Source organism: Equus caballus, chromosome 5 (assembly GCF_041296265.1).
Source record: "Equus caballus isolate H_3958 breed thoroughbred chromosome 5, TB-T2T, whole genome shotgun sequence".
Lineage (NCBI taxonomy): Eukaryota > Metazoa > Chordata > Mammalia > Perissodactyla > Equidae > Equus > Equus caballus.
The window spans coordinates 2,047,582-2,075,581 of NC_091688.1; the positions used below are offsets into that span (position 1 = coordinate 2,047,582).

The 28,000-nt window shown below is 44.8% G+C and overlaps 1 protein-coding gene and 1 long non-coding RNA gene across 5 annotated transcripts; one reads left to right on the top strand and one right to left on the bottom strand.

The window, feature by feature from the left end:
- Window positions 1–3,163: 3,163 nt before the first annotated feature.
- On the bottom strand, window positions 3,164–23,326 carry ELK4 (ETS transcription factor ELK4). Of its 4 annotated transcripts, none has more exons than XR_002807797.2 (6): window positions 23,074–23,250; window positions 17,083–17,298; window positions 15,231–16,106; window positions 13,827–13,943; window positions 11,988–12,156; window positions 3,164–4,699 (listed from the first exon to the last, which is right to left on the bottom strand). XR_002807797.2 is itself a non-coding variant. In XM_023640412.2 (5 exons), the coding sequence occupies exons 2-5, from the start codon at window positions 17,287–17,289 to the stop codon at window positions 12,058–12,060; spliced, it is 1,299 nt and encodes a 432-aa protein (XP_023496180.2). In that variant the 5' UTR covers window positions 17,290–17,298; window positions 23,074–23,326; the 3' UTR covers window positions 3,164–12,057. The 4 variants fall into 4 exon arrangements, 2 of the variants coding, with proteins under 2 accessions (XP_023496180.2, XP_014594940.1); XR_011438940.1 differs by lacking the exon at window positions 23,074–23,250 and adding an exon at window positions 17,669–17,809; XM_023640412.2 differs by having other exon boundaries at window positions 3,164–12,156; window positions 23,074–23,326.
- Window positions 23,327–24,260: 934 nt separating this feature from the next.
- On the top strand, window positions 24,261–27,623 carry LOC138924194 (uncharacterized). The gene is made up of 2 exons (XR_011438945.1): window positions 24,261–26,780; window positions 27,235–27,623. It is a non-coding gene; the product is annotated as an uncharacterized lncRNA (long non-coding RNA).
- Window positions 27,624–28,000: the final 377 nt, after the last annotated feature.

The following is a 28,000-nucleotide window of genomic DNA, read 5'->3' on the forward strand; positions in this document are numbered from 1 at the left end:
TTTGACATCTCAGAGTGCTGTGGAGCCACCCGCTTCCCAGATTCCCCTCTGCTCCTCAGACGCGGAATCAACCCGCCAGTACACCCGATTCCATAACGGGAGACACGGGGACATGGAAGTCTTCTAGAGAATTCATCTATTCATGTAAAAAAGATTTACTGAGCATCCGCTCTGTTCAAGGCACTGATCTAGGTGCAGAGATACGGCAGAGAATGAGATGGAAGTCCGCGCCTCCCAGAGGTTCCAGTGCAGTTGAAGACCTGATAGTAAACTGAGAGAACATGCCGCAGGACGAGGGATGACTGAGTACCATAAAAACAATCCAGCAGGCAAGGGATACGAGTAGCATGTCAAGGGATGCTCTGGAAGGCCTATCTAGGGAGGCACCATTTGTGCAGAAACCTAAACGATATGCAGGAGCAAGCCAAGTCCCTGGGAAGGAGGTAGCAGGCACGGGACACGGCACGTGCAAGGGCCTTAGCCTGAACGGAGGTGCTCGTAGTATCTGAGGAATAGCGAGCAGGCCAGCGTGGCTTCAGTGAGGGCGGAAAGGGGAGAGGGCAGAAAACGGTGCAGTGGTCGTGAGGGGCTGGATCAGAGAAGCCATGGTAGGAGTGGGGGATTTCTTTGCGTTCTGTTGAGATCGGGAGAGTTTGAGCAGGAGAGGGACATGATGTGATTTCCATGTTTAAAAGTGATATTCTGGTTGTTGTGCGGAGAAGAGACTGTGGGGGCAAGAATGAAATTGGGCACACCAGTAAGGGTACAATTGCAAGAAACTATGTAAGAGATGATGGTGGTTTAGACAATGTTGCTAGCGTCGGAGGTAGTGAGCGTGACTGGATTCAAGTTATATTTTGAAACTGACAGAATTTGCTGATGGATTGGGTGTGGGGTGTGAGACAAAGATGGGAATCAGGCATCCCTGATGACCCCAAGTCATTTAATTTGAGTAATTGGGTATATGATGAGGCCATTTAACACTGGAAGACAGTGGGGGCACTCAAGAGTTCTGTTTTGGACATGCTCATTTTATGACACCATCTTGGATGTCAAGAAGGCTGGTAGATATAAGTCTAGAGCTGAAAAGAAGTCAAGCCCAAATATAAAAGTTTCGTTGTCACGTACATCTAGTATGTACTATATATATAGTAATATAATGTTTAAAGCCATGGGACTGAACGAGGTCACCCAGGAGTGACTGTAGGATTGGAAGCTTGAGCCTGGGGTTCTGAACACCTAGGAGTTTGAAAAAATAGGATCCAGGAGATCCAATGAGAGAAGAGGCCAGAGAAGTGGGAGGGAAGTTCAGGAGAGAATGTGGTCTCCCAGAAGGCATGTGAAGGATATCTCAAGGAGGAAGTAATCAGTGCTGCCACGAGGTCCAGAGAGGTCTGAGCATCAATCACTGGATTTGGCAACATGGAAGGAAGGCGACCTCAACTAGAGAAGGGTTTCTGTCGATGATGATGTATTCAAAGCACACAGGAATCCCACAATCAACTCTGATGTTCCAGCAACCTCGTTGACACCGACGCTTTCCACCTATTAGAAATTACCTTTCCTGGGGCCGGCCCGGTGGCACAGCGGTTAAGTTCGCTTGTTCTGCTTCGGCTGCCTGGGGTTCACCGGTTCGGATCCTGCGTGTGGACATGGCACCGCTTAGCAAAAGCCATGCTGTGGTAGGCATCCCATATATAGAGAAAGATGGGCATGGATGTTAGCTCAGGCCAATCTTCCTCAGCAAAAAGAGGAGGATTGGCAGCGGTTAGCTCAGGGCTAATCTTCCTCAAAAAAAAAGAGAAGAAAAGAAATTACCTTTCCTGTTTCATTATGCACTGTCCTCTTACTTTAAGGTTATTCCAAGTGAAGTCATCTTCCAGGACTCCCTTCAGTTACAGGGTGCACTCCAATCAGTGTGAAATCGTACAGCTGTTAATGAGTATCTCCTACCTGATAATTCCAGCCCTGGAAAATACCCAACGTTAGGGCATCAGTTTGTCATTAGATGCATCTATAAAACGCAGAAAGTGACTGCAAAATAGACATTATGTCTCTCAAAAGAGGACGTGTCAACAGAAAGATTAGAAAATGGTGGATTAAACAGGCTCTTCCTGAAGGACTTCTCAGGGCTTTTAATATTCTCATATGCATTCTGAGTCTCCAAGGGAGACGACCCCACTTCCCAAACTTGGATGACCTCACGGGACTACTGTTTTAGGTAACGTATTTTGAGAAGAGCGGTTTGGGAGAACCCAGCCCTCCTCATCCATTGTTCCCACCCAGCTGTGCTGCATGTTGCCCACTGACCCCCCGAAGTGACACTTCACCAGGGTTAGTGAGCTGCTGCCCCACACTGGACGGTTTGTTACTCTCTCTCCTTATTTTCACCTAGAGATAGGATACAGACCTCTCTGATGTGATTTCGCCACCTATTAACCCCACTTTCTCCTGTATATTATATTGACCCAGTTCTAAAAAGGCCTAATTTCATTTGCTAAACAAACTGCAGTTTCTAGTTTCTTATCTCAAAAACTACATGAAGGGATAGTGCCTAGAGCAGAAATAATAAAACTTGCTTCTTACAAGAGCTGGAATAAAAGAATAAAATTTAAAATAAAGAGATTTCACATGGTGAATAATTTTTCAACCTTGTCAGTTCCCTTTTAATTCCTTTTTATATCAACAACCATTTTACAATCCCCTTTCACCACCTATCCTAACTCTCGTATTAATTAGTTTAATGCAGATACAGGGGGCCGGCCCGGTGGCGCAGCGGTTAAGTTCGCACGTTCCGCTTCTCGGCGGCCCAGGGTTCGCTGGTTCGGATCCCGGGTGCGGACATGGCACTGCTTGACAGCCATGCTGTGGTAGGCGTCCCACGTATAAACTAGAGGAAGATGGGCACGGATGTTAGCTCAGAGCCAGGCTTCCTCAGCAAAAAGAGGAGGACTGGCAGTAGTTAGCTGAGGGCTAATCTTCCTCCAAAAAAACAAAACAAAACAAAAAAAGTAATGCAGATACACATCAAACAATTGAAGGCCAGGTTTTAATGCTAATCACGGGGAAAACTGAACTCTCTCCTTACCCACACTGAGCACAGACAAACACTACTTACCTCAATGGATGTGAGAGGACGGAAATGAATAATCAATTCAGAACGTCATTTTGTTAAAAATATTTATTTAAAAAAATACAATTGTCCATATCTAGTTGCACATATATCTATTAACATATCTATATAATTTTGCACTTTAGTAAATTTGCTACAGTGCTTTCTTAAAGCCAGCTTGGATACAAAGCAAATGCCTCTGTCAGTTCTTACATAAAATAGTTTTTAATGTATCATCTTTCTACAAAGATGCATATCACCATTACAGAATTTAACAAAATTTTTGCATAAAACTTGAAGCGATAGAAAAAATGATCACCTGATTGGTTATTCAGAGCAACCCCTGACTAGGTCTGGAGACGCACTGAGTATCGACTACACTTTCTTAGAAGCAGCGTACTGTAAAGCCCTCAAGGGCGAGCGCCTCTTCTCAGCCCTAAACTCTGGGTCAAGTCTCTCGGTCACATGCAGACGGAATTGAGGGTCCGTGACCGTCATCCTGGTCAACCCCAAGACAACACCCTTTGTTTCCCAACAGGTTACATCAGACGGCTGAGCTAGAAGACATGGCAGTTTCTCTCCAGTTGCATCAACAATTAACGTGGTTTTAATAAACATTAGCAGTTACCATCATTTTAAAATTGCTTTTTTAGGAGAAAGAAAAGAAACCAAGTGATTTTAATACTTTGAAGTTCTCCCTATAATGTAAATTACACTGAAATTAAGACAAGTTACTAACGACACTTTAACAGTTATTCATTCCTTTGGGTGGGTGTGTACTTGCATTATATATAATATTCCATTTATACAAAAGTGGGGGATACTGGACATTATGAGAGAGAGAGTTTAATAAAATACACGAGTAACTGTCTTCTCAGCTGGGTGGGTCTAGGTTTGAGGACAGCACCCGGACAGGTTCTTATTACCACAGATCCCAAACTGAGACCCGGCGTAAGAGGACACGCCTGTCCTGTGCTGAGGCCACGGCAGACACAGCCTCTCTTCTGAGTGACAGGTTGGGCGAAGGAGAATCAGAAGTGTCTTACTTCACGTCATTTAACTGTCAAGTCATGTCCACACCTGAAGATCCAGGAGGGCTCAGAGGAAATTCTTAGTTTGTTCTTCAAAATGCAAAGTTACACATTTTTTTTTAGCCAACTTGATTATTTGGTGAATAAAGGGCATAATTCTAAAAAACTAATTTTAGTCAAAAATTTTATTCACCTCAAACCAAAGCTAACCAGTAGCAAAATGACTGGGCTGAGTTTCATATTTAATCCTCCCCACCCACAAAAACAGATGAAACTGCTAGAAGGCAAAAGTGAAGGACAGATAAGACTGTGATTAGAAAAGATCAAATGGCCAAACGGAATAAACAGGCCTCGAGTAATCAAAAATCAATTACAGGGGCCGGCCCCGTGGCCGAGTGGTTAAGTCCGCGCGCTCTGCTTCGGCGGCCCGGGGTTTCGCCGGTTCGGATCCTGGGCGCGGACATGCCACGACTCATTGGGCCATGCTGAGGCGGCGTCCCACATGGCACAGCCCGAGGCACTCACGAACACAATATACAACTATGTACTAGGGAGGCTTTGGGGAGAAGAAGAAGAAGAAAAAGAAAAAAAAGATTGGCAACAGTTGTTAGCTGTTAGGTGCCAAAAAAAAAAAAAAAAACCTGTATTAATTGCTATCTTTACATATAATGCATCTTAATTTCACTAATACTGAACAGGGAAGTTCATAAAATAAGCTACTTTATCAGATAAGCAATGGATGTAAAGAACATGTAAAGGCCACTGGTAATCCTGCCATCAAAAACAAAAAACATGAAATGTCTTAGAAGAGAATGTGCCCCCTACATAACAGACAATAAGCAACAATAATTAAAGAGAAAAGAAACTTAAAATAGGATAGTTTGCAAAGTTGAGTGTAATCCCATTAAATCATTAAAAAAGTCTTATATTTCTACAAAGCACAATGTTAAAAGATTGTAAATTATTTTAAAACGTCTCAGCCAAATAATGGCTCATTAGGTAATACATTTATCCCTTCTCCAAATAGTCTTAAGATCCAGAAAACATAAACAAGACATAAACTGACTTCCCCGACCCACAATCTCAAGTTGAAATTAAACAAACGAAATAATCATTAAGTGCTTCCAGTTATTAAAAACAAAACAGTGCTAATAATGGTGCTCCAAAAAGTGCCAAGTGATTTAATACCAGTATATGGCATTCCCACCCTGAACTCTGGGCATACTTGAGTGATTCCATTGGCTAGAACTCTGGCCCAGCCATGGGGCACCCCAACCTGGCCCGTCCCAGCTTGGCTCATAATCCTTGGAAGGAATGAGAACCAGAATGGGCCCTTAAGAGATGGGAAACAAGGCAAAGTTGAGAAGAATATTCAGCCCAAGATACTCTGAGGTTTCTGCTAATGCTTATTATGTACAGTTTAAAAGGGTAAACTAGGCTACAACGTCAGAATTCCTCCACCACGGTATCAATCCATGGTCAAATCTGTATTTTAGAAATACCACTTCTGGCGTAAACCTCCTCTCTCAGAAATTTAGAACCAGGGTAATAAGGATTTTACACAAAAGCAAAAGTAATGTAGAAATTTTAAGAAAGGATAGCCTTATTTGCTCGATAATACATGAACATTTAGCGAATATTTTAAGATGACTTTGTTTAGAGTATGTCATATGTAGCGCTGTATTTCTAAAATCCTGGCAAGCAATTAATCTTTAAGGCCTATGATTCTATATATTTAAAAAAACTGAAATGTGCAAGGCATTAATTTTTAAAAAGTGGCAACTGCAAAGTGCAGCCAATTTTTTTTTTTAAGTTTTAGTATAAAATAGCCTAGGAGCCATCCAAGAGGATGAATAATATATGTTCCCTCTGAAAAATAGATTTATTTATACACACATAAACACTCTCAGTCAATAAATCAGTCTATGTACACAGACATATATGTACTCAGCCAATAAATCAGAATGACCTGGAAAGAAATTCTCTAGTCTCCCAATTAAATATTTAAAAATAAAAATTTAAACCTCATAAAACTTCCTGATGTGTATTATATTCGAAAGATTAGAGTTCAAGAGACTTACTATGTTTGATTGTATCCCTCATGAATTTTCCTGTTAAAGGTTTCACTTCAAATGATGTTAACAACAGCCTGAATTTCCTGGTTTCTGAAGAAAGCTTAAAGCCAACATTTCCCCTCTCACGCAAACCACTGTGGGTTTCCAGCTCTCACAATGGCTAAGTGTGAACAGCAGCCCCCTAGAAATTGCTATTTTCTGGTAGGCTGTCAAGCTATCACTTACAATTTTTTTTCAGAAAAGTAGCTTGCAGAAACCGGCAGCTTCAAATGGAACATGATACTACATCAACAACCCACCTTTCAGATTTGCTCTGTTTACAAGTCAAAACATGACTTTTACACTAACAGGTTCCACCAAGTGTGAGAAATGAAATCAAACCGCCTGCTTTTCTTGCTCAATACACTACCACCCACAAGAACTCTAGATTCTAAGATTAAAACTTCAACTTCAGTAAGCAGAATTCTGATGACATAAGAGGAATAACAGGGCACCTTGTTTCAGGCAATGCCAGCAGCATTAAACAATGATAAAACACTTATTTTAGACCCCAAACCAAGAAGGTAATTAACAAATTCCTTCCCATTGAACTCGTTCCCTGGTCAGAGTCCCTGTGAGGGACAGGCAATTACGGCTGACCTCCACTTCGCTACCATGGACTGAACAAGTCTCGATTCCCTTTTAGGAATAATAGATTCTGCCGTGCCCTCAGATCACGGGTCACAGACACCAGGGGCAATCTTTTTAACTTTCCTGTTGGTTTAGTAATGCACTAGGAGCGTCCAGGTTTCCGCACAGAGACCCGCACTCGTCTCCACACTTGTTCACAAACCTGAGAACAGCACCTCGGCACCATTCCAGAGTTCTGCCATGGGGAAATGACACATAAATAGTAAAGGAAGCGATGAACAGAACAGACCCAGCAAGAAAAGTACTTCTTCAGATGATGAAATGTTACAAATAAAAAAAAGTCAAACACTAACGCGGCAAAAAAATGGAGATTATTATAGGGGTCGGCCCCATGGCCGAGTGGTTAAGTTCGTGCGCTCTGCTTCGGTGGCCCAGGCTTTCGCAGGGTCGGATCCTGGGCGCAGACATGGCACCACTCATCAAGCCATGCTGAGGTGGCATCCCACACAGCACAACCAGAGGGACCTACAACTAGAATCTACAACTATGTACTGGGGGGCTTTGGGGAGAAGAAGAGGAAAAAAAATGAAGACTGGCAACAGATGTTAGCTCAGGTGCCAATCTTTAAAAAAAAAATATCTAGTTTCTATTAAAAAAAAGGAGGTTATTATATATTTTAACATAAAGTAACTTGAAATAATTCTCAGTTTGTTGGTAAAATATAACACAAGGCCAAAAGAAGTTTGTTAGCAGACTAGTAAAAGAAAAGTAAATTAGATTCATACCTAATATGAAGAGGAAATAGACCACAGGCTGTCAAAAATAATACGTGTGAAGCTCTGGAAAACATCTGGTAATAGGTTATTTGGCAATATGAAAAAGAATTAATATGAAATTTCAGAAATTTGATGACAAACTCTCCTGAAAAATTCCCAACCCTTGCCAGAGACTTCACAGGAACATCAGACCAGACACGTGAAAGATTTCTCCACACATCACAGCAAGAGCACCCCCTTTTTCAGGATGAGACTGAGAAACGACAGCTGCAGTGCGTGGTCTGGAAGGCAGGGTGCATGCTGCCAGGGGGTGCACAGGACAGCCTACTGGGTGCAGGAGGAAAATACCAGGACTTTCCTCGGGGTACACTTTATGCCATCCTTAATTTCTATTTTTACGTCTCATAATGTACATAATACTTTAGTACACCAGTATATAACTTAACATACATACGAATTTGCAATACGGAATTTGTGTTCAAAAACTTTTACTGATCGATGTGTGTTTTCAAAAAGGTTGGAGACTGCTTTTCTGAAATGTTAACGAGTGCCTCTAATGTGCTTAAATTCACTAGAAAAATACAAAACTGCCTTCTGGAACTTTAGAATCTATAGCACAAATTTTGAGCTCAGGATGAAACAATGTCATTAGACCAGAAATCCTACAATGCAGGTATGAACGGAATTGAAGTGACACTATCTATAGCCTGTGGTTACAGCTCCAGAATTGCAAGCCTCTGATTTATTTTCCCCTCCAGGCCTAAGAGACACACAGTGTGGAGAAAACTAGAAGTTGTGACAGGTAAATAGGTTCAACAGTCAGGCAAGGTTTCTTGGATCTCTAATAAAGTAGGAATTCTTCCAGTTAAAAAAGAATCTGTCCTCTTACCACATAGGCTCATGGGCTTACTTTCCCCATAAAAATCTTAAGAAAAAAAAATTCTACCTATATTAGGACCATCAAAATGTGAAAAAATTAAACCTCTATTTTAACCCTAAGAAGTTTAAGGATGACCTTTTGAGGGTTTCTAGACTCTTTTCTTCCATTATGTATAAATTTTAAAAATCAGTGGAAGTTTCCACCCTTGTTTGAACACACACAATATGCTGTAACATCACAAAAGCACTGTGATACAACATTAAAGAAAAGATTACTAAAGTCAGATGCAATTTTAATTTTGTATTTTTAAAAATAAGCATGTGAACAAGAAAAACAATTAGAAATAATGTGAAAATGGATCCGAGGGTAAAATCAATGCAGTGGTCTGGTGGCTGAGTGAGCGCCTCTGAGCCAACTGTGTGCACCCTTCTCAACTCCAAGGTGGGGGCTTAAAATCAGCCACAGGAGGAGAAATTTACGTCATGGAAAGTGGCAAATGCTACAATTTAGGGCTTTTTTCCCCCTTCAGAGAGCCTGGTTGTTAAACATTTTCCACCATATGACTGAGTAGAGATGGGCCAGAGCAGATGAAAAGCTAAGATAATCACAGAAGACACCTCAAAAACTCATTCAATCTGCTCCCCAGCCTTAACCTGGGCTCCTTTTTCAACAGCATTCATTCTGGCAAAGTGACTAGTGATGGATTCCAGCTCCAGCTCCCAAACGTAAACCTCTCCAGGGAATACCGATCTTAAGTGGGATGCTACCTTTTGATGATCTGCGGGTGTTTGGAAAGAACATGACGCTGAGACTTTTCCAGGAAGGAGGGAGTGAGCAAACAGGATGGTCGGCCTCACACACTCGAGCTAAGGTTGTAAACTTTCACTTAAAAAAGGAAACACACACACACACAAGCTTCCCCAGAGGAGCTGGTCTCAGGGAGACGCAGCTCTTCACCGCGTCCTGAGGCCCACGCCTCTCGGATGCTTCCGGGATGGGTCCACAGAGGACCCCCCAGAACTCGTTCCGAGAAGCTGCTCTGACTGAGTCTGAATGGTGCCCTCGGCTCCCAGGTGGCCCTGTGCCAAGACAGTCAATTATCAAAGATGTCATCTGTGAAAACAAATCAATGGCTTTTCTCCTTTAATTCAAAAAGATAAAACACTTTTTGTGCTTTCAAAATTTAAAATATCTAGTTAAATCAAGCTATCAATATTTACTTATTTAATGTACAAAATGTTAATTAGCCTAAGAAAACTATTCCAAAGTGCTGCTGAGAGGTCTAAGTTCAAACAGGCATGCAAACTAAATGATTTGATACGGGAAACAGTCCAGTCTGTCTGTTCCCCATCACGAACTCCACCTTCTGACACCACTATTGCACGTCTCAGGGACAGAACTTCCAGCTGACAGCCACAATGAGGCAGTCACAGGTCTCCAACACGACACAGAGAAAGGCAGCTCCCTGAATGCTGTCCCTCGGCCACTAACGAGCTCGCCTCGGCAGCTCACGCTAGAGCTTCCCCACACTGCATACGCACAGTGAAAGGGAACATTAGCCTCTGGAAGAAGCTGGTTTTGTATCAGTGTCATTCGCAGCTCTCAAGTCCTTACTCCCTCATTCCATTTAAATTCATATGATTCAATCATAGGAACTATTTCTAGGATTCAAACATTAGTTTAATGGACGAGGTGGTGGTGGTGGAAGCAGTAGCAGTATATAATCTAATTCTGGACTTTGAAGCCAAGTTTTTCAAAAGATTCCACTGTGATGTTGTATCAATTCAGTTTGGGGGCATCAACAAATCTGTCTGTACCTGGCATTGATTACCACACGGTAATGTTTCATAAATTTGGTAATGCAGAGACAAAGGCCTAAATTTTTCATACTAATATGAATAATCCAATCCCTAAGTAGGAGCATTTCCAAGCGAACTCTGCTCCTCCATAATTAAAAAAAAATTCAAGGAAATAAGCACATCTGGGGCCGCCGGCCTGGAGTCCGAGTGGTTAAGTTTGCACGCTCCGCTTTGGCGGCCCGGGGTTTCGCCAGTTCAGATCCTGGGCGCGGATACAGCACCGCTCATCAGGCCACGCTGAGGCGGCGTCCCACATGCCACAACCAGAGGCACGCACAACTAGAATATACAACTATGTACTGGGGGGCTTAGGGAGAAGGAAAAATAAAAAAGATGGGCGACAGAGGTTAGCTCAGGTGCCAATCTTTAAAAAAAAAAAAGAAAGAAGTACATCTTTAGCTCACCACGGATTTGAGGCTTCATTTTGTTTTGCATTTTCCTAATCACATCGTTAAAACTATCACGGGCTGGCCCAGCGGCACAGTGGTTAAGTTCGCATGCTCCGCTTTGGCAGCCCAGGTTCAGGGGTTTGGATCTCAGGTGCAGACCTACAAACCACTCATCAAGCCATGCTGTGGTGGCATCCCACATACAAAATAGAGGAAGATGGGTACTGTTGTTAGCTCAGGGTGAATCTTTCTCACCAAAAAAAAAACAACAACAAAAAGCTATCACAACCTCTAACAACTTCAATTTAAAAGAAAATAAATATACAGGAGAAACTGCGGTAAAATAAACAAAAAAGAGAGAGGGTCCTCATACTGGGTGTCTTCTACCTGGGAAGAGCCCCGCATGCTGTTCCAGGTTATATGACTGAGTCTTTCACTTCAGAGATGCCTCAAAACTTCAAAACCCAGGTTCATCATCCCAAAGGCCACCATTTACCATGCTGTGTCCCATGGGTGTGTAATCACATTACCCAGAGAGCAGGCAACATTTCTGTGCTAGACACGGGTCCCATATGCTCACTGGCTGTTCCAAACAGTCTTACACCCCAGGTCTAAAATCTTCCTATGCTTAAACAGACTAGCACCATGCTGTCGACAGGTCCAGACAAGATCACACACATGGCTCAGCGACCCATCCTGAATAAATGTAAATAAGATGCCTTTTTGTGGAGTTGCTTACACAGGTTACATTCACAGCAGAATACAATCTCCCCAATAGCACTGCTCCGATCTTACTTTGTGTGAAAACGAATGATTCTTTTCCCTCCGCTGCTTATGCACAGCTCACTTTTAGTTATTCAACAGAGCACACTTAGTCCTAAAGATATGGCCAATTTCACTTAACTAATATTTCTTTAAATAATATACTCAAAGCATGATTTTTTTCTTGGTCAAAAGGTTCCAATAAGGCAGAAGGAGTAACTTTGTTCTTAATTGCTCCTGCAAAGCATAGCCAGAATTTTCTTTAACACAAACCAAAATTTCTTTAACACAAAGCTCAAAACATTTTAAAAAAAGAAAAAGAGGGAGGTGGAGTTAGGACTCCAATTAAGGCATTTTTATACACAATCCAACTTGAGTCTTATTCAAAGAAAAGCCTAAAAAGGCATTTCAATAAGGAACGGCAAAAATCGCAATAGTCTATTATCAGCATTGTGGAACTATCATTTGCTCACTTCAAATGTAGCCACATTGAATGTCTCTCCTTCTTTATTCCTTCGTTCTTTCCTTCCACAAGTGCATAGGTTATGTTTTCTGTAGATCTGGGGAAAATGGGCCAGGGGTGGAAGGTCCATCCAGGCCAGAAAGAGTGAACGGCCCATGACTGTTCAGTACAGAAGGAAACTGAGAAAGAAAAAAAAACCACATTATCATCCTATTACTCAACCCAGCTTTCACGTTCTGTCCCTACTATATTCCCTGAGGCAGAAGATGACAGCCACCTGCAGTGGCTCACAGGACAAAGGCAGTAACTATTTATCATGGAAGTATATGATGTCATAACAAAAACTTTAAAGAAAACAATTGTTTGTCCGACATGTTAAATACTAATAGTCTCCAGCCTCCCTTGATGGAACAGAAAGGACAACCCCCGCCCCCCATCCTAAGGCACGCAGGTTTACGTTAACTTCAAATGAGGGTTTTAGGAAGTTCAGTACATGACAACATGCACTTTGGAGTCTAATTCAATTATAAAGCACATCAGACTGTCAAAAAGAGGTCCAGACAGAGATGCCCATCTATTAACTCCATTTATAACTGGTACAAATAGTTACAGGGTGCTCATCCTAGAAAAGGGTCCCCATCATGTATTCTGAGACGAATTCTGTAGGGAGAGTCCAGGCTGAAGCTACGTGAGCACTATGACTTTGCCTACAGTCTCACAGATCACTCTGTAACTCAATTATCTGTTTATGAAAGGCAAAGAAAAATGTAAAAATGAATGGAAAGTTCTCAACACTCTTTCTGTTGAGTAATTTAGAACTTTTTGCAGAAAAACAAAAAACGTTGGGGCTGGCCCCGTGGCCGAGTGGTTAAGTTTGCACGCTCCGCTGCAGGCGGCCCAGTGTTTCGTTGGTTCGAATCCTGGGCGCGGACATGGCACTGCTCGTCAAACCACGCTGAGGCAGCGTCCCACATGCCGCAACTAGAAGGACCCACAACGAAGAATATACAACTATGTACTGGGGGGCTTTGGGGAGAAAAAGGAAAAAAATAAAATCTTAAAAAAAAAAAACAAAACATAAAAGTAGAAAGATTGCTAACTTTCTTCTTTTTCCTTACCATTTCATTTCCAAAAGAACAAATGAAAAGTTAAATTACAAAACATGAGAAAATGTTCCAGGGGGTCACCCCTGAATAAGTGAATGAATCAACCACAAGAAAGCCTACAAGTTATAAAGTCTGGATGTTTTGGGCAAAATAATGGTTAAACACTATAAGACCTTTCCTAAGATTTTGGTAAGACATAATATCATATTTTCAAAAACATATATTTAAAATGTTGATAAATGTCAACTCTGAGTGAGGGGATATGGAGTATTCGATATACTACTCTCAAGAGTGTTCTCTCTTTGTAAAATCTTCAGTTAAAAGGAGGAACTCATGTGCAGAAATGCCCTCAACAGCTATAAAAACACATATACATGTATCTGTGTATTTGTATGAATACATACGTGCCTATGTTTTTTTTCGAAAAAAGATTTCTAGCATTTAAAATGATGAAAAAATTGGGCAAGCTCAAAATTTACTTCAGTATTGAACAATTCTTGGTCTAACACAAATGTATGTAACAGTAAACAATGGAAAGACACTGCTGTAAATATTTATCTGAGCTGTTTGCTGGCTAGAAAATTAACAAAGAAATTCAAAAATAAACCTAAAGAGCACTTATTAAATAGTAGTTTCCAGAGCACTTATTAAATAGTAGTTTCCTAACGATTAAGCTGAAGAGTGGGTACCGCCTGGCTGCCTCTTTCCTCACTTCCCAAGAGACAGGCTTTTAGGTAATTTACCTGGAAAAGCGTGTTAGCACCTTGCAGTCTGGCTGGACTCAGGGGAGCAACAGGGCTGAGAGTGCTCCAAAAGTGGATACTGGAGAGTAAGGGGCTCGGAGTCAGTAAGATGGGTGTCTGCAATACACAGAACAGAAATATTCACTCAGTGACCTAACAGCATTATGTTCTATCCTTGTAATCATACACACATAGCCCGGAACCCAAATATTGTCCTGTTAGCCACTCCAAATATCTCCAAGTCTGAAATTGTAGCACGAGGAAAAACTCAGAAATTATTGTGACAAACTAAGAAAGATAAAGGTCAGAGTATTTTCTAGCAGCTGGCCCCGTGGCCGAGTGGTTGAGTTCACACCCTCCGCTTCGGCAGCCCAGGGTTTCACCGGTTCGGATCCTGGGCACGGACAGGGCATCGCTCATCAGGCCACGCTGAGGCAGCATCTCACGTGCCACAACTAGAAGGACCCACAACAAGAATATACAACTATGTACCGGGGAGATTTGGGGAGAAAAAGCAATCAAAAAAAAAAAAGATTGGCAACCTTTAAAAAAAAAAAAATTTTCTAACCCGCCTTTTGTAGGTTCTTTTCCAAAGAGAAAACACAATCTGAATTCAGGTATTGAGAAATAACGGGTAACTGAGTCAACAACATATTTTTTCTTTAATAATAAGAAAGTCTGGGAATAACCTATCTTTTTAAATGTTTAATGAGACAAACAAATTAAGAACTATCTAGGGGCCGGCCCTGTGGCCGAGTGGTGGCCCAAGTTCGCACACTCTGCTTCGGTGGCCCAGGGTTTCGCCAGTTCAGATCCTGGGTGCAGATGTGGCACCACTCCTCAGGCCACGCTGGGTGGCCTCCCACATGGCACAACCAGAAGGTCCCACAACTAGAACATACAAGTATGTACTGGGGGGCTTTGGGGAGAAGAAGGAGGGGAAAAAAAGGAGATTGGCAACAGATGTTAGCTCAGGTGCCAATCTTTAAAAAAAAAAAAAAAGAAACTCCTAAGCTAACTGCATAAACTCGTTACTCAGCATCACACTCGTCGTTTTTCTTAAGGTTCTCAGAACCTACTGTCTTCTAACTTGAGATTATCACTGTTTTTTTTGTAACACCAAAAAAAAAAAGAGAGAGAGAGAATACTTATTTTCTTTAGGGAGAAGTGAAAAAATCAAAATATTTATTTACTTGTAGAACAATAAATTTTTTAACACAATACTCCAAACCTTTTATTTTGGCAATCCTAACTGAAGTGAGCAATTGGGTTACTTTCACTGGGTTATGTATAATCTTTCCAAGAGAAATCGAAGTAGCAGAATGAGAACTTGAGATTATAAATTCTGGATTTGCTTAAAGAGGTGAGTAAATGCAAACAATGGTGGCATCTAAAGAAAGTTACCTGTGAAAATAGTGCTGGTGTGAGAGAAGCTGTAGGCAGAGAGGGGCTTAATATTCCCAGTGGGCTTGGGTCACTGCCTGTGATCACAAGGGCTGGGGCCAACTCTAACCCTTTAGGTTTCTTGGATCTTGATGAACTATTTGTTTTGTCCTTTTCTGGCAAAAATGAACCCTCATCTTTAGGCTCCAGTGACAAGTTCTCTGCAAGTTCCATTGGCTGAGAAGCCACCGAATCGATGTCTGTGTCAATGTCTGGGTTAGAACTCAGCGGTGGGGAAGGTGTTCTTGGAGGATCTTGCAAAGATGGGGACATGGAGGAAAGAGGAGGCGTGGTGGGAAAAGCGGTGGTTGCACTGGAGGCAGAGGTGGGGGCCTCCAGGGAAGGCAGTCTGGGGGAAGCCAAAGTCTCCAATGCTTGGACGGTTTCTTCAGAAGATGGAGAGATACTCGGGCCAGAAGAAACGGCGGCAGCAACAGGTTCAACTGGTGGCTTTTTGGAAGGTGTTGTTACAAATTTGATGACAGATGGCGTTGGCTCCTGAGGGGATTTTTTCTCGGCCAGTTTCTCAGCTGGATTCTCAATCTTTATAGATTTGAAAAGCTTCTTATGGGAGGAGTTCAGAGAGTTAAGAGTAAATGAAGAATATAAGCCAGAGTGTATGTAGTCGTTGCGGCTGGAGGTCTTGGCTCCAGGGGGAGGCGGCTTCTCTTTCCCCCCACTCTCCATGTCTTTGGAGCTGCTGCTGACCTCACTGAAGCTGAGCATGTCGCACTCTCCCTCAGTCCTGCCCACTGTCATGGGGTCCATCTTCAAAATCTCTGGGTAAGACACAAACTTGTACACAAACTTCTGACCATTCACTTTTTTAATGATATTCTGTAGACAAATAAAATAAGCATTCTTATACTTTCTTATAAACCTACCTTCCACAGCTCATGAAAAGGCTGACCCAGTGAGGTTCTCTATTTGACAAGTAGTTTACTTAAAAGCTTCAAAATCATCTAAATTTATCTAGCCATGCCAAACACAGTCGCTACTATTATGGAGCATAAGAGAAGAACATTTCAATATTTTATTAATAGCTGAACTTACATGCTACATAAAAGCTGAAAGATTTTAATTCTTAACACTCTCAACCAAATATCTATATTAAGTCAAAACGCACTGAACTGCAGTTTCAGATAATTCCACAGGGACAAGCCACACACATCCTGAGAACGCACAAAGGCACCTAGAACACCGCTTCTGCTAAGGCTCCCACTTCCTTCAAAAGCTCCAGGGCTTTCCTACTTCATGTCTCCACACAAGAAAACTGCTAAGACTAACCACTGACGGGTGAAAGAAACTAAGATCGCAGCTTCTCATGACTCTATCATTTTGAGCCATTTATTTTACTTCAGTGCCCAAAGAATGTATTCAAAATAATATGAATTCACAAAAAATTACCATTTGAACTAAGAAATCAAATCTATGTATTAACAGCTATTCTTTAAAGTATTAACTTGTGTTCTCTGGGTTAAACTCAAAAGTAAAAATTAAGTAAAGCTAAAAACATGTACATATATGATCATTTTAAGAGTAAATCATGATATATAAAAGAATATTTACCCCCGAGAATCTCAAATTTCCTTTTATTTCAACCCTATACTCACTTTTTCTTGAAAGACAACTGCAATTAGGAATAAAATACGTATAATGGGAGTAAGGTACTGAGTAAGAGTTTGCTAAGTATAGCTGGATCATTTACACCTTTCATCCTATAAAATAAATTGGATTAAAATAAACCAAGACATTAGCAGCAACAACCTCAACAGAAAAGAACAATTCTTGCTTTGAGGAGGATGTGTACTACCTTTACGTAGTAGTATCTGAGGGCTCGGCTGAGTTTGTCATAGTTCATATTAGGCTTGTTCTTTCGAATGCCCCAGAGGCGAGCCACCTCTTCCGCCTGCAGAAGCTTGAACTCCCCATCATTAGACGTCCAGCAGATCACGTGCTTGTTCTGAGGCTTCTGGAGGAGCTGGAGAAGGAACTGCCACAGAGTGATAGCACTGTCCATAGCAAAGAGCTGGAAGGGGCAGAAGACACAGAACATTAACAGCCAGCACTCACACGACCCCGGACGGCAGGCACTGCCGTCAGCGCTCTAATGTGCGACTCCACTTCATTCCCACAACAATCCTGTAAGACGTTCTACCACAGCCTCAGTTTACTCACGAAAAAACTGATTCATAAAAGAGTTAAGTAACCTGTCTAATGTCACACAAGGAGATGGTGGAGCTGAGATTCAACTCCAGGCAATCTGGATCCTAAGTCCAGACACTTAAGCATGCCACGCTGCTGAAGAAAAGCCTTGCTGGGAGGAAAACCTAGTTCCACAAATTCTAGGGGCAGACCAATGACTGTTAGTCACCAGAGTATCAGTTATTAAATTTTACCTTAAAAACTCATCGCCATATTCTCCAAGGAGACCACCATTTCAGCAGTACCTAAGTCAACCGAGTCGGTCCATTTGCCAGGATACGTACATGTGCGTGTCTCCAGGTGTCCTGGAGGTCTAAGGAATAATCTACTCTTGCTCGACTGCTATTTCTCCTCCAAATAGTTTCCATGATCACAAATGTAATTTACATATAAATTGGCGGCACTGAAAATTCAGCAAATTGTTCCCTGATTTAACTTACAAGTTCTGTCACCATTCTGTCCACAGAGAGTCCATCCTCCTTTGATTTGATTAGCAAACTTTATTTAATTATCCAGATGTGAACTGAAAAACTTTTCAATATCTCAAGTCTTAGGATCTTCCTGTTTAGGCCAGAGTTTCTCAACTTTGGCACTACTGATATTTTGAGCCAGATAATTCTTTGTTCCTGGAGCCTGTCCTGTGCATTGTGGTTTGTTTAAAAGCATCCCTGGCCTCTACCACTAGATGCTAGTAGCAAGCCCTGCCTAGTTGTGACAACCAAAAATGTCTCCAGACATTGCCAAATGTTCTCCTGGGAGAAAAAAATCATCCTGGTTATAACCATCGGTTCAATCATGGAGCAGCAAGGAAATGCTCCCACAAAGTTATTCTGCTCAAAACCTCAAGGCACTTTGTCTGTTAGGAAGAATTCTTTATGGCAAAAACTCTGGGCAAATACACCTAAGCACATCCTAAGAAACCTATAACTCAACTGTACACACACAAAAATAAAACCTTCTTTTCTTTGTCTAGGAATGAGATCTCAATGGATCCTAATAGGACTTGAAAACAAATCAACTCGATTCCATAAAATACTACAAAAACAGGTAAATTAGACTACATCAAAATTTAAAACTTTTGTGCTGCAAACAATACAATCAAGTGAGAAGACAATCAGAATGGAAGAAAATATTTTCAGATCAGAAGGGATTTGGATTAAAAATATATAAAGAACTCTTACAGTTAAAAAAAAAAAAAGAATATAGGCAAAGGATTTGAAAAAAATTTGTCCAAAGAAGATATACAAACGGCCAATAAGCACATGAAAAGATGCTTAACATCCATTAGTTCTTAGGGAAATGGAAATCAATACCACTTCACATCTACTAGGATGGCTGTCATCAGAGACAGACAGTGGAGCAGTGATGGCCACAATGCGGAGGACGGGAAGCCCCCACACACGGCTGGTGGGAACGTAAAATGGGGCGCCCACTTCGGAAAACAGTCCAGCAGTCCCTCAAAATGCTAACATAGTTACCACACGACTCGCAATTCCACTCTTAGGTATATAATCAAGAGAAATGAAAATGTACGTCAACACAGATACTGGTACAAAAATGTTCCTAGCAGCATTATTCATAACATCTAAAAAGTAGGAGCAACCTGAGTGTCCATCAAATGATGAATGGACAAGCAAAATGCGGTATAACCGTACAGTGGAATATTACTCGGCCAGAAAAAGGAATGAAGTACTGATACATGCTACAACATGAACCTTGAAACCATCATCTAACTGAAAGAAGCCAGCCACAAAAGACCGCATATCGTATGATTCCATTTATATGAAATGTGCAGAATAGGCAAACCTATTAGAAACAGAAAGTAAATCAGGGGTTATGCAGGGCTGAGGCATGGGGGATGTGCGGAAAAGAATAGGGAGTGACTGCTAATGGGATGATGAAAATATTATTAATTTAAGATTGTGGTTGTGGTTACACAATTCTGTGAATTTACTAAAACCACTAAATCGGACATTTTAAGTAGATAAATTTTATGTTAGGTGAATTTTACCTCAATAAAGACGTTAAAAACACTACAAACAAAAGTTAGGCCTGAGAAGCCTAATTCTAACAAGCAACTCACAGAGGATGGGGTCCTTAAGGGTTAACTATGCCTGCTTCCAGAAAGGGCAGAAATGAGGAACTATAGTGCAAAATACCTGGGTTTCTACAACTTTCCTAAGACACTCAAAACATCCTCCAATAATCCCCACAGTTATCACTTTGAAGTTGGTTATACAGACACTGTCGTCCAAAAGTAGAGATGGGGCAACCACAGAGAGAGGGGAGATGCCTCCCAACGTGAGAGTTAATGGGGACGCTGAGGCCATGGGTCCAGGTCTCTTTCATCACAGCCACGTACTGGGTTCCTTAAGGAAACCACTGCCCCAGATAGATAAAAGCATTCACATCACCAGCTGGTTGTAAAGAAGTATTACTAAGTGATGATAATCTACAAATAGGAGGCGCTACTTTAATGCTAAATAACCATGCCCACTCGAAATCATAGTTTCCCACAGCCTCACTCAAACTGGATTAAAATAGTAGTTTTATATTATATCCATCAAGTGGGGGATGGAGGGTGGGTGTGTTCCCTGTCATTTCTCTGAATTTACCAGAAAGGCCTTTGTTCTGATGATGCCTGTTCATGGCAAGTTACTTTTGAACTACGTTTCCCGTTTAAACAACTACTGTCAGTCTAAATCTGTCCAAACTACTCTCTAGTAAATTTTAGCTTAACCAAAAAACTCAGTCTCCACATTTCCAGACATCCTCTTCATATCAAGAATGCTTATAGGGGTGTCAGAGAGAGAGAGAGACAGAAATGATGATGACAACAGAAGGAAAGACAGGCAGAGAACCGCAATCTCAAGGCTACTACACACTTGGTGTCTATAATTTCATTTGATTTTGGAAAAGTTCCCCAAACCAAATGCTACAGGCTTAATACCTATCACGTCGATAACGCTTGAGCCCTAGGTGTATAATGGCTAGGCTATACATGCAAAAAGAAAAACAACCGTCAACATCTCCACAATGAGCACACAAGTGCCATCCTGAGCAAGGGGAGGCTCCCGAAAGCATGGGTGTTCCCGAGGTGCTCCGGGTTTAACTTCGGCATGCCCCTTGGTTAGGAGGGGCGTGGCGCGCACTGGGTCAAATGCTGGGGAGCTGCTGGATGCTCCAGGGCAGATCCTAACAGCTGTGGGAAACGCTGATGCCTCTGCAGGACTTTACAGTGCGTCTGGGATAGAAGGCTGCTAGGAGGAAAGAAAAAGGGCCTTGTGGTTTTGGACTGAAGTACTGGAAAAGAATCTTCTTTTGTGAAAAACTAACAGACATAAAATAGACATCTTCAGTGGGTACTTTAAAGGAATATTTTATTTATTCAATTCTGATGTCAGGTTATTCTTTTTTTTTTAAAGATTTTATTTTTCCTTTTTCTCCCAAAGCCCCCTGGTACACAGTTGTGTGTTTTTTCAGTTGTGGGTCCTTCCAGTTGTGGCATGTGGGACGCCGCCTCAACATGGCTTGATGAGCAGTGCCATGTCCGTGCCCAGGATCCAAACCGGTGAAACCCTGGGCCACCGAAGCAGAGTGGGCGAACTTAACCACTCGGCCCCGGGGCCGGCCCCAAGTTATTCTTTGAAAAGGTGGTGAACCTCTTCATTTTAGTTCCTAAAAGTGTGCTATTAATATGAAATTCAATTATTTCCTCAGCCATAAAAGAGAACTAAAGGAAAAAAATTCCAGAAGACAATTATTAAAAAATTACAAAGGTGAAATGAAGAGTCAAAAAATATACTTTTAGGGGGGCTGGCCCCGTGGCCGAGTGGTTAAGTTCGCGCACTCCGCTGCAGGCGGCCCAGTGTTTCGTTGGTTCGAATCCTGGGCGCGGACATGGCACTGCTCATCAAACCACGCTGAGGCAGCGTCCCACATGCCACAACTAGAAGGACCCACAAAGAAGATTACACAGCTATGTACTAGGGGGCTTTGGGGAGAAAAAGAAAAAAAAAATAAAATAAAATCTTTAAAAAATATATATATACTTTTAGGGGCTGGCTTGGTAGCACAGCAGTTAGGGTCACACGTTCTGCTGTGGCGGCCCTGGTTTGCAGGTTTGGATCCCGGGGGGTGTAGCTTGGCAAGCCATGCTGTGGCAGGCGTCCCACACAGAAAGTACAGGAAGATGGGCACGGATGTTAGCTCAGGGTCAGTCTTCCTCAGCAAAAAGAGGAGGATTGGCAGATGTTAGCTCAGGGTTAATCTTCCTCAAAAAAAAAAAAATATATATATACATATATATATATATATATACACTTTTATTCTTGCTATCAGTTTAAAAAAACCAAAAACCTTTGTTTCCTCACAAAAATCTCAAGTTTTCTATAATTAAAGAGTTTTTTTTTTTTAGTAAAAGTATAATGGAGGGAAATTCTTAACTGATCCAAATGAAGGAATCTGACTTTTGAGGGGTTAAATGATGAAAACATTAACTACGTTAACACTTCCAAGAGAGTAGTTAATCCCTGTGCTAAACTGACTTATCAGGGAAAGGAAGTCTTTGCTAAATGAAACCTTTTCCACCCTGAACGTGTTTATAATACATAGTCCAGTTGCTGTGGTGACCCACGGCTCAACTATTTTTCAGAAACAGTAGCTAAGATCCAAAAAAAAGTCTCCAAATTCAGCGTGCTGTCTAGATAAAATAAAGCCAAACTATGAAACGTATCAAGGCTACTTTTGAATTAAGTCATCGTGGTCGTCGAAAAGTAACCAGGTGTATCCAGGTGTATCGCATCCTACGCTGAGAACGTTAAAAGTACACTGTTACATTACAAGGAAACCGGAGACACTTCCCTAACAATGCAACCGAATCCACTTGTGCGGTTTCAACGTTTCAATAAAATCAGAGAGGAGAGAATTCCTGACGGGGGAAGTGGAGTCACACTACATCTTAAGGAAAACCCCACTGACGGCCCTAAATACTGAAGCAGCTCGTTCTCCGCGCGGCGGGCGGCGGCGGGAGGACGTGACCCGCCGGCCAGAGACGGGCGAGCCGTCCGGGGACACTCGGGGCGCCAGCGCGCCGCCCGGAAGGGCAGCAGCCACCGCGCGGGCGAGGCCGCCCGCCGCCCCCGGCCAGGGCCGCCCCCGGGGCACGCATCCAGCCGGGCCTCCGGGGGCGAAGGCGCCTCGGCGGAAAGGGAAGGGCGGCGGGGTGCTGGGCAGGAGAAAACGAAACGAAACTCGACACCGGATGCGGCGCGCCGGGGGCCGCAGCCGCCGGGCCCGCAGGGGCGCAAAGTCCGGGCCGGCGCGCCCTCGGGGCGGCGGCGCTGCGCTCCCGCGGCTCCCTCCCCGCAGAGGGGCCTGCGTCCCGCTCGGGGGCCCCGCCCAGCGCCGCGGGCCCGGGGGCGGCGAGAGCCGGGGCGCCCGCGGCCACCTGCGCGCCCGCCGCGGGACCGGCGGCCGTGGCGGGGCCCCCGGCAGCGCGCCCGCGCCCGCCCGCCCGCGCCCGCCTCCTGCAGCGCCGCGAGCCCGCGCCCGCCGACGGGGCGGCGCGAACGGCGACGGGCGCGGGCGGGCCGCTCACCGGCTCCCTCGGGGTCTCCGCCGCGAACACGCTGCTGCTCTCCGCCCGCCGCCTCCTCACGCTGGGCACTCGAGCGCGGCGCGGCGGAGCCGGAGAAGGCGGCGGCGGCCGAGCCGAGCCCGCCGGGCGCCCGCAGCCACCCGCATCTCCCGCCGCCGCCCCGCCCGCCCCCGCACGCGGCGCGGGCCGCCAGCAGCCACCGCCTCCGCCTCGGCCGGGCGCGCGCTCGGGGCGTTCCCACCCCGGCCCGCCGGCGCTGCGCCGCCGCCGCGCTCCACCCCGCCTGCGGCGGCGCGTCACTTCCGGGACAGGGGAGGGCGGGCGCGGGCGCCCCCTGCAGGCCCGCCCCCCCCCCCCGCACGCACGCCCCACCCCCGACCCCAGCACGCACGCCCCTCCTGCAGGCCCGCCCACCGCACGCACGCCCCCTCCCCCGACCCCGGCGCGCACGCCCCCCTGCAGGCCCGCCCCCCCGCACGCACGCCCCACCCCCGACCCCAGCACGCACGCCCCTCCTGCAGGCCCGCCCTCCGCACGCACGCCCCCTCCCCCGACCCCGGCGCGCACGCCCCCCTGCAGGCCCGCCCTCCGCACGCACGCCCCCCCCCGCCCCCCTGCCCCCCGCAGGTCCGCTCTCCGCACGCACGCCCCACCCCCGACCCCAGCACGCACGCCCCCCCGCCGCCCCGCCCCCGGCACGCACGCCCCCCCCCCCCGCAGGCCCGCCCTCCGCATGCACGCCCCCCCACCGCCCCTCCCACCCGCACGCACGCCCTCCCCTCAGGTCCGCCCGCCACTTGCACGCTCCCCCGCAGGCCCGCCCCCCTCCCCCCGCGCATGCCCTCCCGCTGCAGACCAGCCTGCCGCGCGCACGACCCCTCGGGCCGGCCCCCCGCCCCCCGCCCCCCGCGCACGCCCCTCCCCCCGCCGGCCCCCCCGCCCCTGCAGCTCCGCGCTCCCGCCTGCACGGCGCACGCCCGGCCCGGGCAGCTCCTGCCTGCCCGCGCGGTGACCGGGCGGGGGCCCGCTGCGCGGACGGGAGGCGGCGGCGACCCCGCGCCCTCGTCGAAGTGCGGGCGCCCGGGCAGTTGACGCTCGGCGACTGTTGGCCAGCGCGGGCCCGCGGGCGTCGGGGGGCGCGCTCCGGCCTCGGGTCGCGTCCGGTGGGGCGCGGCGGCCTCGGCGACGCTCGCGACCGCCCCGGACACCTGCCTCACCTGCAGGCCGGGGCGCCCTGTCGCCTGGAGTTGTCGTAAGGATGCGGGGAGCCAAGGCGCGCAAGTCACCCAGCAGAGTTTCTAGCCCCAGGTTCTCATTAAAGACAATTCTGAGGAGCCAGGACACACTTGGTACAAGAGGCTGCTTGAATAATTTAGCAGGAGGGACGCAGAGTCATTAATCAGCCGGACTGCTGACCAAAACCTCCAAGACATAGACTGCATATTCTATTTAACAGGAAACCAAAGGCGACTGTCTGAGTTACTTCTTGTTCCTGGCCATTTATTAGCTGTGTGACCTGCAGCGAGTTTCTTAACCTTTCTGAACCTCAGTGCCTTATATAAAATGAAGACGACAATGTGCATCGTTGCTGAGAAGATTAAATGAGATACAGGCTATAACGCGCTTAGCGCGTTACCTGGCACATAGACGCCCAGTTAATGGTGATGTCATTTATTTTTGCCACCCCATTCTCCCTTAAACTGAATTCAGGGTAAAATTAATTGAATTCACTTGGTGAAATGTGATCCTGTCATCCCTTGGTAGGCTTTTGGAAGAGAATCATCACTTCCTTTGATTTCTAACCTCCTCCACCATAATACAGAGTAATTATAATACACAGAGGTATTTCTGTAAAAGCAACGCTACCAAAAGATAGCTTTTCTAAAATAATTTTACCAAAGCATGTAAACATGTTTTCGTTAAGAAATATGTGCTTTAAAAGGAGCATGCAGTGTCTGGGCTAGCGCAGTATCTGGGCTATATCAGGGGCTAGCACTCTTGGCCCATGATATAATTTTTTTTCTTGCAACAGCTTCCATTTTAAAAACCAAGAGGAAACAATCAGAGTTATTGAGGTGGGCTGTTTCAGACACAGCCTTTGGAAACAGTTGCTTATAGAACGTTTTCTTCTTGAAGCCCCACACCAAGCACAGGGGGTGTGGAACTCTTGTGCGGCCTCCCCTGCTCTGCATGGACGCGCAGTGGCGTCTCATCAGCCTCAGGGGCTGGAGTTGTATCATAACCCTTTAGACTGAGCTGACAGGATTGTCAACTGCAGTGTATTTTTGGAAAACAGCCTACTTTTGGAGTTCTTAAATTAGTCGTAGCAAGTCTGTCTGCTTTTAAATTGGCTCTTTTTTTAAACACAGTGCACGTTGACAGCAGAGAAACTAGAAGAAAAGTAAATTTCAGATTAGTGAACTGGGGGAAAAAGTTTGTTAATGTGGGTGGTTTTCCCACTCAGGATTCTATAAATACAGAATCTCTTTCCCTGGTTCCTCACACCACAGATGGTTCTGTTTTCGCAAACCCGGTGGTGGTTATGTTGGTCAACCAAAAAGACTGTGCTTTTTTGTTATCTTGTGTGGTCATTTTCCCACCAGATAGATGGCTTCCCAGTCTTGGCCGTAGCCACTCAGGGCTATCTCAAATAAAATTTGCAAATTTTATTTGTGTTCAAACGTATATTTTCTGCCTGACCTGCCCTAGATTGTGTTTTTAGCCATTACAGTTGTCTCAGCCCTGCCACCTCTATTCCCCTAAGTTAATGACATTTCGTATCCCAGTAACACCTCGTTATGATCATTTCATCTCAAGGCAACTTCCCCTTCCTTCTATTTCACTGCGACATCATTGCCCCAAGTCAGTATCCCTTTTCCCTAAAGAAATATTTCACGCAAGCACGGAGCCATCCGATGGCGTGTTACGTCTTCCAGCAGGTGAAATAAAGAGAGGCCCTTTAAGTTGGAGGGAGCACTGACAACCCCAGGTCGGGACAGGTGGGAAGCAAGCTGCAGCGTGACTGCGATGGAAGAAGAAAGGTCGGGGATTTCTGGGTTCTAGCCTTTCAGTCTCCTAAACGCACAGCTGGAGCTTCCTGAGAAAACCCTTATAATGCTTCCTTTCTAGCCCTCGCTTTCAACATCTTTAAAAATAAGAGCGACTCATTCCTTTCACATCTAGTGTGTGGTGGGTGGAGTAAACGAAAAAGACAGTTGATCAAACTATGCTTTGAGCTGTTGTTAAATGACCCCATAGTTACCGCCTTTGTGGGGATTGACAGTTAGAGGAAAAGTTATCTTTGAAAATAAAATGCAGGCTATCTGTGTATTGAATTTGGCAGCGTTCGCGAACCCCACTACCTCTCAAGGCCCTAAAATTCACCAAAGACAGCCAGTGAAATGATGGTTAGAAATACCTCTTCACCAAGACTATTATTCTGGGCAAAGAAATTTCGTCCTTGATAATGAGATATCATCAGAAGGTATTCATCATCCAGAGGAAAACCCATGAAAAGGCCATAGAACAAGGCTCTGTGGCCTCTAGACTGACTGAGGAAAGCTCCTGGCACATGTCAGCCCTCGCTGTGGCCTCCACAGCACACTGTTTTCTCAGAGATGACGTGAGAAGATGTGAGCTACTGCGGTTATGTGCGTGGGGCTCAGCAGCTATCCAGGCCAGGAGTGACCTGTCACAAACACACCTCGGTAATAACTTCGTGTAATGGTCGTCTTTGGAATCTACACCCAGTTACTTCTTTCCTCCTCTGCTAATATTTTTAACCTAAAATAATTTGATTGATCTTTGATAAACGTACTTTTTCTGGGCTTATGAAAATTGATGTGGAGTACATACTAGAGAAAGAGGAGGGAACTGATGGCTTTATTCCTAGCCGCCCTGTGGGAAAGATGTAGCTTAGTTGACACGAGCTCATCAAGTCGACCGCGGGTATAACCGTATAAGATTCTGGTTGGTTTGACCAACGCCTTGTAGGATACATATTGCTCCGAATTTTAAGCCAGAAGTTTTGTTTCCACTCTTGTATATTTTATGATAACTGGCTGGAAAAAAATTTCTTTTTCAATTACAATTAAATCACCAATGTATAATACTATGCTGTTTCCTACAGAAGAAATTCAGAGGCTTTGTTCTGTTTTCTAGGGATTTTCAGGCTTGGACCAGCGACACTGACACCCTCAGAGACCGTCGTTACTGTCCGTGATTTCCATTGTTTTTAGAGTTCTTTCACATAGCCTCTTTTGATATTCTATTGATATCAGCAAAGAATTCAGCTAAGGGTCCAGAAATGACCGGAAGGCGAGGTCAAGCTGACAAGTGGGGGGTAACTGCGCTCTCACGGGTTTCATGTTGTGGTGAGGAGGCATTGGGGAGGGAGCAAAGGCACCACCTCCCCCTGTGTTAAGGGACGTTTCCTGAAAGGGGTGGAGTTTAAAGACTTGGTGTTAATTCGAAAATGTGTAATGCCAGCTTTTTTTCTTCCTAACTTTATTTATCCAGCTGCAAAACAAAGTTAGTTTTGCTGTGCTAGAGAACTGCTTGTGAGTTATATACCCAATTCGGAAGAGTGACACAGCCACCAGCTTCCCTCCTTCAGACTCTCAAGGGAAGGAGATGTGAATTCCGTCTGGGCCCACCGCGTAAAGTAGGAAAATTGTTGGGTCTGTAGGGCTTTTTTTTTCTCCCTTCTTTCTCTCAGCTTCTCCCGGCTTCTCAGAAAATGCACCTGGGATGCTGTATCATTGAATATGCCTGGGAATCGATGCCAGTGGGAGGGCCCTAAAGAAGAAGGAGAATGGGACCTCTCCTACCATGGAGAAGAATCCAGAGGCAAGGTTTCACAGAGCAGAGTCCTGGGTAGAGTTTGTTTGGAATGTCCCCCTCCCGCTGTGTGTGCACTTCTGTCTTC

Excerpts from the sequence above, each read along its gene's own strand:
- ELK4 (XM_023640412.2), bottom strand. The coding sequence starts at position 17,289 with ATGGACAGTGCTATCACTCTGTGGCAGTTCCTTCTCCAGCTCCTCCAG. Across the intron at positions 16,107-17,082 it reads TCAGATACTACTACGTAAAG|AATATCATTAAAAAAGTGAA; the intron begins GTAGTACACATC and ends ATTTGTCTACAG. Across the intron at positions 13,944-15,230 it reads CACCAGCACTATTTTCACAG|ACACCCATCTTACTGACTCC; the intron begins GTAACTTTCTTT and ends TGTGTATTGCAG.